The sequence below is a fragment of the Pseudophryne corroboree genome, chromosome 7, assembly GCF_028390025.1.
Source record: "Pseudophryne corroboree isolate aPseCor3 chromosome 7, aPseCor3.hap2, whole genome shotgun sequence".
Lineage (NCBI taxonomy): Eukaryota > Metazoa > Chordata > Amphibia > Anura > Myobatrachidae > Pseudophryne > Pseudophryne corroboree.
In genome coordinates this window covers 483206804-483220023 of record NC_086450.1, presented here as the reverse complement: position 1 = coordinate 483220023, position 13220 = coordinate 483206804, and the positions used below count along the sequence as shown (strand labels likewise).

Sequence of the window (13220 nt, the reverse complement as noted above, 5' to 3'; positions counted from 1 at the left end):
ATATAAAAGTACACACAAAGGAAACAGTATCACAACCTGTTACAGAACCTGTCTCTGAATAACATAATGAGTAGCACTGCATTTCCTGCTACCCGGAACTGCCCTATGGGCCTGATTCGGGTGTGGTTCGTTTTATCGACAGTGTCTAGGTCGACAATGTTTAGGTCGACCACTATAGGTCGACAGTCACTAGGTCGACATGTGCTAGGTCGACAGGTCTAAAGGTCGACATGAGGATTTTTTTTTTGTGTGTCGTTTTCTTCGTAGAGTGACCGGGATCCCAAATTAGTGCACCGCGTCCCCTCACATGGCTCGCTTCGCTCGCCATGCTTCGCTCGCCATGCTTCGGGCATGGTGCCTTCGCTCCGCTACCGCTTCGCTCGGCACACTTTACCGCTCCAATCATAGTCCACGTGGATCGTTAAGTATGAAAAAATCCCCCCCAAAATTATTTTTTTTTAAACTCATGTCGACCTTTAGACATGTCGACCTAGCACATGTCGACCTAGAAACCCTGTCGACCTTCCATCCATGTTGACCTAGTGACTGTCGACCTATAGTGGTCGACCTAAACATTGTCGACCTAGACACTGTCGATCTTCAGACCGGATCCCGCCTGATTCATACCTGATCACTGCCATGCGTTTTAACACAGCATGGCAATCAGGTACTAACTGCGCATGCGTATGCACCACAATGCGCACACGCGTCGGATAACAACAAAGGGCATCGCCTGTCAGTGATGGGATGGTGCAAAAAAATCCGATCGCACGGGCGTTTGACAGGAGGAAGCCATTTGTGGGTGGTAACTGAACATTTACTGGGAGTGTCTGGAAACATGCAGGCGTGCCCAAGCGTTTTCAGGAAGTGTGTCTGACGTCAGCTGCGGCCCTGATCAGCCTGATGTGATGGCACTGGAGGAGTAAGTCCTGGGCTGCGCAGAGACTGCACACAGTGGATTTTAGCAGCTCAGCGTACACAAACAATCGCACACTTGCACAGCGAATTTACACTCCCCCTGGAGGTGGCGACTATCTGATCGCAGTACGGCAAAGTTAGCAGCCCAGCGATCAGACCTGAATCACCTCTTATGTCCTTGCATTGAACTTTGGACCTAATTCAGACCAGATCGCTCCTCTGCGTTTTTGCAGAGGTCTGCGACCAGATAAAGTAGCCGCTGCCCATAGAGAGTGAAAACCTGCCCCGTGCAAGTGTGCGAATGCATGTGCGCAGCCCAGGACTTACTCCTAGAGTGCGATAGAATCAGGCTGATCGGGGCCGGAGCTGACATCACACACCCCCAGAAAACAGCCAGTTACTACCCACAAACGTCCTCTTCCTGTCAATCAGCCTGCGTTCCCCTAGAGATAAAAAAAAATGCAGCATTTTTTTGCTGTTTGGCGTCATGCCTGCGCATTACAATCCGTATGCATTTGCAGTCATTTGATAATCGTCCGCTGTGCGATTTTGTACAACAGCGATCAGGTCTGGGGTGGACATTCCGAGTTGTTCGCTCGCTAGCAGTTTTTAGCAGCCGTGCAAACGCTAAGCCGCCTCCCACTGGGAGTGTATTGTAGCTTAGCAGAAGTGCGAACGAAAGGATCGTAGAGCGGCTACAAAATAATTTTGTGCAGTCTCAGAGTAGCTCAAAACCTACTCAGCTCTTGCGATGACTTCAGACTGTTCAGTTCCTGATTTGATGTCACAAACACGCCCTGCGTTCTCCCAGCCACGCCTGCGTTTTTCCGAACACTCCCTGAAAACGGTCAGTTGCCACCCAGACACGCCCTCTTCCTGTCAATCACTCTGCGGCATCGCTAGACCCTGTGCAAAACTGCATTGTTCGCTGTAATAGTACGCTGCGCGTGTGCATTGCATCGCATACGCATGCGCAGAAGTGCCGGGTTTTTGCCTCATCGCTGCACAGCGAACGAATACAGCTAGCGATCAACTCGGAATGACCCCCTGAGTTAGGCCCTTTGCACTGGTCAGAATAAAATAAATGTAACACTGAGATCAATAAACTTTGGGGGTTATTCAGAGTTGTTAGCAAACCATGAAAGTTAGCTAATGGGTAAAACCATGCGCACTGCAGGTGTGGCAGATGTAACATGTGCAGAGAGAGTTAGATTTGGGTGGGTTATAGTGTTTCTGTGCAGGGTAAATACTGGCTGCTTTATTTTTACACTGCAATTTAGATTTCAGTTTGAACTCACCCCACCCTTTTGCGGGACGCACATCTGTGACGTTATGTAAATGCCGCTAACTGTTACACCCGTGCTTCCCAATGTTTAATGTCTGAGATGATGTCCCAATTTATCTGTGAAACTAAACATGTTGAAAATCCTGATTTAACAATCCCAATTGATTTGCAGCCAAAATCTGCGATCTGTGACCCCCATACATTGCAGATTTATTGACACAATCATCTGCAAGACGTCAGCTTGTCCCCATTTATCACAGGAATATGGGGGGCTTTACTCCTGTCCTTTGCTCCGCTCTCACCTCAGGATCAGCCCCTAACAGGGCGTCAGAAGAACATTGGAGCTGCGGCTTTAAGCTTTTATTAGTGCTGAGGGTGAGATAAGCTGCAGGTCTGGTTACTCATTGCTGTCCTCATACTTTCACTTTCTCTATCACACATCCTGTATTCCTGTAGCAGACGTAACATTACCAGTAAGAGCAGCTCGCGGTGAGTACAGAAACATGGAGTCTTATAATGATGGCGTGGGGAATAATGACTGCCCTATGTCTGTGCATTGCTGGGCTGCTATGTGTGGGCTGTGAGGTGACGGCGGAGAGGGTCGGGGAGATAAGTGACACTCGCTGCTAGTGTAAGTAGTGCTGACAGAGGGCCCGATGCAGCATAAAGCATACTGTAAGTATCATTTATTGCATAGAATCTACATTGTACAGCGCAGGATTCCAAGACATTTATATATATCCACCAGCGAGCATAGAGGTATGCCAGGCTACTCCGGCATAGAGGGGCAGAATGGAGGAGGGTGGGGACGTGCTAGAGGATGTTGAGCAGTGGTGGGATCCAGCCGGTTCACATCGGTTCCGCAGAACCGATACCTAATGTTAGGTATGGTTCTGCGAACCGTTTGCTAATGAGCACAATGAGGGCTATATTTTTGCCGGCATTCTGGAACCAGTGGCGGAGCCCTCTGTCATATCCTCAGCTGCCACCCACACACCCGCCCGCCAGCACAAACCGGCGACCGCAACAGGGCCGAGCGTCTGTTTGTGTACCACGGCAGATTTCCTCCGCGCCCGGCCCTGGCCTGCTGACTCCTCCTCTCCCTAGTGTCACGGGTCCTGACATGCGCAGTAAGTATGTCAAGACGCTGAGAGAGGGTGGGCCGTGCACGGAGGAACTCTGCAGTGCCACACAGAGACGCTCGGCCCTGTTGCGGTCTGTTCTGGCGGGCGGGTGTGACTGCGGGCGGCAGCTCAGGCTAAGCAGGCGTGACAGAGGTCTCCGCCACTGGTTCCAGAACACCTGTTCCTATCAGGCGCCATTTTTGCCATTTTGTGTAATATCCCCCTAGATATTACACAAAATGCCTGCACCAACCCTGCACTATGCTCACTGTGTGCTGTATTGTTTATTTTTATGTCTGTGTGGCTTGTCTATTGCTGTATTACCTACATCTTCTGTATTATGTGCACTGTGTTGTATTGTTTCTTTATGTCTGTGTGGCTTGTCTATTGCTGTATTACCTACATCTTCTGTATTATGTGCACTGTGTTGTATTGTTTCTTTATGTCTGTGTGGCTTGTCTATTGCTGTATTACCTACATCTTCTGTATTATGTGAACTGTATTTGATACCTAGAAAGCACCAAGAGTCCTGTTGGAGAAAGAGCCCTATATAAATAATAATAATAATAATAATAATAATAATAATAATAATAATAGTAATAATAATAATAATAATAATAATAATAATAATCATCATCATCATCATTTGGTGTCAGCATAATTAATGTTGACCTAATGACTTCATCCCAAGAACAGAAACTTAGGTCTGTTTGTTAGTAGGAGGATTCCCATGTGATGTCCTTAGAATGTAAGCTCTCACGAGCAGGGCCCTCTTCCCTCATGTGCTTATACTTTTCTTACTTTAATAATCCTCAACTGCCCCAAATCCAGCAGTCTTCTGCCACCTGATACTTGTTCCAGTGTCATCTGCTGATGTAACTATGTTTATTTACCCTGTACTTGTCCTATACCGTCGTCAACTGTAAGTCGCTGTTTTCCTGTTTTGATTATGTGCATATGTACTCTGTAATTGGGCGCTGCGGAACCCTTGTGGCGCCATATAAATAGAGGATAATAATAATAATAATAATAATAATAATGTTTGAAGGTGAAGAAACAAATGTTTGTGATACTTATATTTTGTACTTGTGCATGTATTTACTTGTAGTAGTTTCTGATAACACTGTGCAGACTCAGACAGACATTATCTACAGGCCGGTGCAAGGTTTCTGGGCGCTTCACATTGTTGCCCCTAATACACCAAGACATAGGGTTTCTATTTAATCCAGGACACCTGTGAGTTAAACAGGTTCTGTGGCTGATTAAAACCAGGTGAAATGCAGGCCTCCATTTATCCAGCCACCGAACCTGTGTAACTCATGTGTCCTGAATAAGAGGGATACCAATACGCACCATCAACCATTTACATAAAACCACACTTACGTGTTGACTGAAGTCTATAACAACGGGGGGAGTGATTTTTCGCATGCTCATCCATTCTGTAAATGTATTGCACTTTGTTGCAGAACCAGAGCACCTGACCCAATATGCCCATTCACCTTCACCCACATTAACCCCATTTACTAATTCACCCCCTACTCAACATCCTGCAACTGCTCTCATCCATTCATTAACCCATTCCCCTCCAAATCCTAATTAATTCACCCTCCCAGCACCCAATAACACATTCATCCAAACTATCAGCAACCATTAACCTATTTATCCATTCACCACCAGCACCCATTAACCCATTCTTCTCTAAGAATTTATTTATAACTTCACCCTATCAGCACCCAATTACACATTCATCCATGCTATCAGCACCCATTAACGTCCCGCCATCATGAACCCACTTATCCATTCACCACTAGCACCCGTTACCCCATTCCTCTCTAAGAATCCATTTATCAATTCACTCTCATGGCATATATTACTACTAGAGATGTGCACCGGACATTTTTCGGGTTTTGTGTTTTGGCTTTGGATTCGGTTCCGAGGCCGTGTTTTGGATTCGGACGCGTTTTGCCAAAACCTCCCTGAAATTTTTTTGTCGGATTCGGGTGTGTTTTGGATTCGGGTGTTTTTTTTCCAAAAACCCCTCAAAAACAGCTTAAATCATAGAATTTGGGGGTAATTTTGATCCTATAGTATTATTAACCTCAATAACCATAATTTCCACTCATTTCCAGTCTATTCTGAACACCTCACACCTCACAATATTATTTTTAGTCCTAAAATTTGCACCGAGGTCACTGGATGACTAAGCTAAGCGACCCAAGTGGGTGGCACAAACACCGGGCCCATCTAGGAGTGGCACTGCAGTGTCAGACAGGATGGCACTTAAAAAAATTGGCCCCAAACATCACATGATGCAAAGATAAATAAAAAAATAAAGAGGTGCAAGAGGGAATTGTCTTTGGGCCCTCCCACCCACCCGGGCCCTCCCACCCACCCTTATGTTGTATAAACAGGACATGCACACTTTAACAAACCCATCATTTCAGCCACAGGGTCTGCCACACGACTGTGGCTGAAATAACAGTTTGGATTGGCCCCCACCAAAAAAAGAAGCAATCAATCTCTCCTTGCTCAAACTGGCTCTACAGAGGCAAGATGTCCACCTCATCATCATCCTCCGATTCCTCACCCCTTTCACTGTGTACATCCCCCTCCTCACAGAATATTAATACGTCTCCACTGGAATCCACCATCTCAGGTCCCTGTGTACTTTCTGGAGTCAATTGCTGGTGAATGTCTTCACGGAGGAATTGATTATAATTCATTTTTATGAACATCATCTTCTCCACATTTTCTGGAAGTAACCTCGTACGCCAATCGCTGACAAGGTGACCGGCTGCACTAAACACTGTTTCGGAGTACACACTGGAGGGGGGGCAACTTAGGTAACATAAAGCCAGTTTGTGCAAGGGCCTCCAAATTGCCTCTTTTTCCTGCCAGTATACGTACGGACTGTCTGACGTGCCTACTTGGATGCTGTCACTCATATAATCCTCCACCATTCTTTCAATGGTGAGAGAATCATATGCAGTGACAGTAGACGACATGTAAGTAATCGTTGGCAGGTCATTCAGCCCGGACCAGATGTCAGTTTTCGCTCCTGACTACCCTGCATCACCGCCAGCGGGTGGTTTTGTAAATCTGATCCTTTTCCTGGCAGCTCCAGTGGCAGGAGAAAATGAAGGAGCAGCTGTTGGTGGGTCATGTTCCGCTTGACTTGACAAGTGTCTCACCAACAGGTCTTTGAACATGTGCAGACTTGTGTCTGCCGGAAAGAGAGATATAACGTAGGCTTTAAATCTAGGATCGAGCACGGTGGCCAAAATATAGTGCTCTGATTTCAACAGATTGACCACCCGTGAATCCTGATTAAGCGAATGAAGGGCTCCATCCACAAGTCCCACATGCCTAGCGGAATCGCTCCGTTTTAGCTCCTCCTTCAATATCTCCAGTTGCTTCTGCAAAAGTCTGATGAGGGGAATGACCTGACTCAGGCTGGCAGTGTCTGAACTGTCTTCACGTGTGGCAAGTTCAAAGGGTTGCAGAACCTTGCACAACGTTGAAATCATTCTCCACTGCGCTTGAGTCAGGTGCATTCCCCCTCCTTTGCCTATATCGTAGGCAGATGTATAGGCTTGAATGGCCTTTTGCTGCTCCTCCATCCTCTGAAGCATATAGAGTGTTGAATTCCACCTCGTTACCACCTCTTGCTTCAGCTGATGGCGGGGCAGGTTCAGGAGTGTTTGCTGGTGCTCCAGTCTTCGGCATGTGGTGGCTGAATGCTGAAAGTGGCCCGCAATTCTTCGGGACACCGACAGCATCTCTTACACGCCCCTGTCATTTTTGAAAAAATTCTGCACCACCAAATTCAATGTATGTGCAAAACATGGGACGTGCTGGAATTTGCCCACATGTAATGCACGCACAATATTGGTGGCGTTGTCCGATGTCACAAATACCCAGGAGAGTCCAATTGGGGTAAGCCATTCCGCGATGATGTTCCTCAGTTTCCGTAAGAGGTTGTCAGCTGTGTGCCTCTTATGGAAAGCTGTGATACAAAGCGTAGCCTGCCTAGGAACGAGTTGGCATTTGCGAGATACTGCTACTAGTGGTGCCGCCGCTGCTGTTGTTGCTGCGGGAGGCAATACATCTACCCAGTGGGCTGTCACAGTCATGTGACAGTGGGCTGTCACATGTCCGTGGTTAAGTGGACATTGGGTACAACTGCATTTTTTATGACACTGGTGAATCTTTTTCTGACATCTGTGTACATTCTCGGTATCGCCTGCCTAGAGAAGTGGAACCTAGATGGTATTTGGTACCGGGAACATACTACCTCAATAAATTCTCTAAGTCCCTGTGAACTAACACCGGATACCGGACGCATGTCTAACACCAACACAGCTGCCAAGGCCTGAGTTATCCGCTTTGCAACAGGATGACTGCTGTGATATTTCATCTTCCTCGCAAAGGACTGTTGGACAGTCAATTGCTTACTGGAAGTAGTACAAGTGGTCTTCCGAATTCCCCTCTGGGATGATGATCGACTCCCAGCAGCAACAACAGCAGCGCCAGCAGCAGTAGACGTTACACTCAAGAATCCATCGGAGGAATCCCAGTCAGGAGTGGACTCGTCAGACTTGCCAGTGACATGGCCTGCAGGATTATTGGCTTTCCTGTCTAAGGAGGTAATTGACACTGAGGGAGTTGGTGGTGTGGTTTGCAGGAGCTTGGGTACAACAGGAAGGGATTTAGTTGTCAGTGGACTGCTTCCGCTGTCACCCAAAGTTTTTGAACTTGTCAATGACTTCTGATAAATGCGCTCCAGATGACGTATAAGGGAGGATATTCCTAGGTGGTTAACGTCCTTACCCCTACTTATTACAGCTTGACAAAGGCACCACACGGCTTGACACCTGTTGTCCGCATTTGTGTTGAAATAATTCCACACCGAAGAGGTGATTTTTTTTGTATTTTGACCAGGCATGTCAATGGCCATATTCATCCCACGGTCAACAGGTGTCTCCCCGGGTGCCTGACTTAAACAAACCACCTCACCATCAGAATCCTCCTTGTCAATTTCCTCCTCAGCGCCAGCAACACCCATATCCTCATCCTGGTGTACTTCAACAGTGACATCTTCAATTTGACTATCAGGAACTGGACTGAGGGTGCTCCTTCCAGCACTTGCAGGGGGCGTGCAAAAGGTGGAAGGAGCCACCTCTTCCTGTCCAGTGTTGGGAAGGTCAGGCATCGCAACCGACACAATTGGACTCTCCTTGGGGATTTGTGATTTAGAAGAACGCACAGTTCTTTGCTGTGCTTTTGCCAGCTTAAGTCTTTCCATTTTTCTAGCGGGAGGATGAGTGCTTCCATCCTCATGTGAAGCTGAACCACTAGCCGCGAACATAGGCCAGGGCCTCAGCCGCTCCTTGCCACTCCGTGTCGTAATGGCATATTGGCAATTTTACGCTTCTCCTCAGACGCTTTTAATTTAGATTTTTGGGTCATCATTTGACTGAACTTTTGCTTTTTGGATTTTACACGCTCTCTACTATGACATTGGGCATCGGCCTTGGCAGACGACGTTGATAGCATTTCATCTTCTCTGCCATGACTAGTGGCCGCAGCTTCAGCACTAGGTGGAAGTGGATCTTGAGCTTTCTCTATTTTACCCTCCACATTTTTGTTCTCCATTTTTTAATGTGTGGAATTATATGCCAGTAATATTATTATATCAATAGCAATGGCCTACTGTACTGTACTACAGGTTGAGTATCCCATATCCAAATATTCCGAAATACGGAATATTCCGAAATACGGACTTTTTTGAGTGAGAGTGAGATAGTGAAACCTTTGTTTTTTGATGGCTCAGTGTACACAAACTTTGTTTAATACCCAAAGTTATTAAAAATATTATATTAAATGACCTGCAGGCTGTGTGTATAAGGTGTATATGTAACATAAATGAATTGTGTGAATATAGACACACTTTGTTTAATGGACAAAGTTATAAAAAATATTGGCTAAAATGACCTTCAGGCTGTGTGTATAAGGTGTATATGTAACATAAATGCATTCTGTGCTTAGATTTAGGTCCCATCGCCATGATATCTCATTATGGTATGCAATTATTCCAAAATACGGAAAAATCCCATATCCAAAATACCTCTGGTCCCAAGCATTTTGGATAAGGGAGACTCAACCTGTACTATATATACTGCTCACAAAAATGCAGCACAGATATGGAATGGATATTTGCAGTGACACGGAGCTGCAAGATACAGCAATGGCCAACTGTACTGTACAACTATATACTGTTGGTCACCAAAATGCTGCACTGTACTACTATATATGGGTGTAGTATGGTTTGCCGGCGGTCGGGCTCCCGGCGACCAGCATACCGGCGCCGGGAGCCCGACCGCCGAATACAGACAGTGTGGCGAGCGCAAATGAGCCCCTTGCGGACTCACTGCGCTCGCCACACTGCAGGCATGGTGGCGCGCTACGCGCGGCACGCTATTTTATTTTCCCTCCAGGGGGGACGTGGACCCCCACGAGGTAGAATAAGTGTCGGTATGCCGGCTGTCGGGAATCTGGCACCAGTATACTGTGCACCGGGATCCCGACAGCCGGCATACTGAAGACTACCCCTATATATACTGCTCACAAAAATGCAGCACAGATATGGAATGGATACTTGCAGTGACATGGAGCTGACAGATACAGCAATGGACTACTGTACTGTACAACTATATACTGTTGGTCACCAAAATGCTGCACTGTACTACTATATATACTGCTCACAAAAATGCAGCACAGATATGGAATGGATACTTGCAGTGTCACGGAGCTGCAAGATACAGCAATGGACTACTGTACTTTACAACTATATACTGTTGGTCACCAAAATGCTGCACTGTACTACTATATATACTGCTCACAAAAATGCAGCACAGATATGGAATGGATACTTGCAGTGATATGGAGCTGCAAGATACAGCAATGGCCTACTGTACAACTATATACTGTTGGTCACCAAAATGCAGCACACTGAGCACAGATATTTGCAGCACACTGAGCACAGATATGGAGCGTTTTCAGGCAGAGAACGTAGATATTTTCAGCACACTGAGCACAGATATTTGCAGCACACTGAGGACAGATATGGAGCGTTTTCAGGCAGAGAACGTAGATATTTTCAGCACACTGAGCACAGATATTTTCAGCACACTGAGCACAGATATTTGCAGCACACTGAGCACAGATATTTGCAGCACACTGAGCACAGATATGGAGCGTTTTCAGGCAGAGAACGTAGATATTTGCACACACTGAGCACAGATATTTGCCGCAAACTGATCAGATATTTGCAGCACACAGAGCACAGATATGGAGCTTTTCAGGCAGAGAACGTAGCCACGTCCTCTCCGTTCAATCTCCAATGCATGAGTGAAAATGGCGGCGACGTGCGGCTCTTTTTATAGAATACGAATCTCGCGAGAATCCGACAGCAGGATGATGACGTTCGTCCTCGTTCGGGTTAACCGAGCATGGCGGGAAAATCCGAGGCTGCCTCGGACCCGTGTAAAATAGGTGAAGTTCGAGGGGGTTCGGATCTCGACGAACCGAACCCGCTCATCTGTAATTACTACTTTCACTCTCAATACCCACATTGCCTGGAAAGGAGAAGCAGGTAGATGGCGATGGGGTGGGAACAGGCTCTTATGCCATTAGGCCCCGCCCCCTAGTGGGAAAAATGCGCCGATTTGCTCATATTTGCATAGTGGGTAGGGCTAAATTGATGAGATTGGCATAGAATGACATTATTAGGTGCTGCCCCCTCTGCAGGGACTGCAGATTTGCTGTGTTTATCTCCATATTATGCCCACTTAAGTAGGAAGTGGGCACAATGTGGCAGGGATGTGAATGTCATCAGCAGCAACATAATAAAGATTTCAGAGACATCCTTCATATTTCTCCCAGGTAGCCCCAGCAGTCCTCCCCCTCAGGTCCCAGCGCCCTTAGGCAGCTGTCTAAAGCTGGCCTTGTATATCAATATATATTAAACCCTATGAAAGTGCTATATTGTGTATGAGTTGTGTCCTGTAACATTCGCATTTAACACTAATGCTGTCACCCACATGTCCTGGCGTAAGCCAGGTGCATATGCTGTTTTCTATTCTGGCATCAACCTGGTACATGAACTACTGTACTGCATTTTATCAAAGTAAGCCTGGGTGAAGTTTGAGGGAGGAGGGGTTCCACTAGCAGTCTCTGCGCCGGCCGCACTTCCTTGCATGGAGAATCTACTGCACATGTGCTGATCCCGGAAACATGCGTACACGCCATGTTCCTGGTGATTTCTATGCACCAATGCTTGAGAGCATGGGCACCCCCTGGTCCAGTACAGTATGCACCGCACATCCTGCAACTGTTATAGGTATGCCCATGCCTGGGACAAACATTGTCATGAGATACTTCTGCCTCAGCATGATCTTCAAAATGGGTCTGATTTTAGGCACCTTTTATTCCTGTGGTATACTAGTATATCAAACATGGGTCACCTCTGTCCTCCTGTTGATATGCCTCATCCTGACCTCCGCTGTCTCCAGTATTATCCCCACCTTATAGACATGTCCTCCCTCATCCATTTTGCCGCATGTGTGCAAATTGCGGTTGCGATTATTCACAATGTGAGGCCCATGGCCGGATTAAGGCTAGTGGGGGCCCAGGGCAATAAATGTGTGGGTTCCCCCACAAATAAAATTGACATTGCACCACACTGTTTTCACAAATGTGCCCCTTAGGAAAGCAGGAGAAAGAGTAAGGGGCATGAGAGACGAAGTTAGTGTCAGGGAGAGAAAGTAAGATAAAAAGGGGTGAGCAAGGGAGAGAGAGATGGAAGAGAGAGGGAGGGGTTGTGAACAGGAGAGATACAGGGTGCCAAGGAGAAAAAGAGAAGGGAGCAAGAGAAAGAATATGTCAGGCATAAAGTCAGTGGGAGGGGGAGCAAGCCGAGAGAGAGAGAGAGAGAGAGAGAGAGGGGGGGGGTCAGAGAGAGATAGAGAGAAAGCATGTCAGAGAAAGAGGGAGAGACAAAGAGAGGGAGAGAGTGAGGGAAGTAATGGAGAAAGTGGGAGCAAGCAGGAGATAGAGAGAGGGTGTCAGGGTGGGAGGGAGAGAGACAGAAAGAGAGGGGTACAAGAGAGAGGGAGAGAGAGTGTCGGGAGAGAACGAGGGAGAGATAAGGAGAGAGAGAGAGAGGGTTGCAAGAGTGAGTTGGAGAGAGAGGGGAGAGACACTACCTGTTACAGCCTGGCTAGGCTTCAGCAAAGGTCTCTGATGGGGTGGGCACTTCACAGCATTAGGCTCCACCCCCTTTCCACCTGATAATCATGGCACAGCAGTGCCCTGCTGCCGGGACCCGGACTGGTAGGGCTAGAGACACATTGGGGCTCCCCACACTGCATCAAATATTGGCCCGGCTCACTCCATGGTAGAGTGGGCAGAGCCTGGGCAATATTTTCTGCAGTGTGGGGCATCCCAATGTGTGGGGCCCCTGGACGACCGCTCCATCTGCCCCAGCTGACATACATTTGTAACCCTCTCTCCCTCAGTCTGTATGAAATAGAAGGGGTTACTATAATATAAAGTATAAGTGCCTCCACTCAAGCAGTAATATTCACGGGCTTGCTTGAGAAAGCCCTAAAGGCAATGATAATTACCCTTATTCAACCTATATATTTTACACTAACCTTTGGTTTTGTTTTCTCTTCCAGGGTTATCAGAGAGTTCTTCAGCTAGACTTTCATTTAAAGGTAAGTAAAGGTTTTATTATTTCTCCAATACCTTATCAAGAGGGTGATGCTACATGAGATCTGTGACGACATGTGATGACACAGCTGGCGCGTCGTGTCGCTCAGTGGTAAAAG

The 13220-nt window shown here is 47.0% G+C and overlaps 1 protein-coding gene across 2 annotated transcripts in view; it reads left to right on the top strand.

Moving 5' to 3' along the window:
• The first annotated feature begins 2700 nt into the window (after positions 1-2700).
• LOC134945648 (uncharacterized) overlaps positions 2701-13220 on the top strand; it is a 61757-nt gene continuing 51237 nt past the window's right edge. For both annotated transcript variants that reach the window (XM_063935078.1, XM_063935079.1), the window contains exons 1-2: positions 2701-2878; positions 13068-13106. In XM_063935078.1, the coding sequence (XP_063791148.1) occupies positions 2860-2878; positions 13068-13106 (58 nt within the window). In that variant the 5' untranslated portion in view covers positions 2701-2859. The remainder of the gene's footprint in view (positions 2879-13067; positions 13107-13220) is intronic.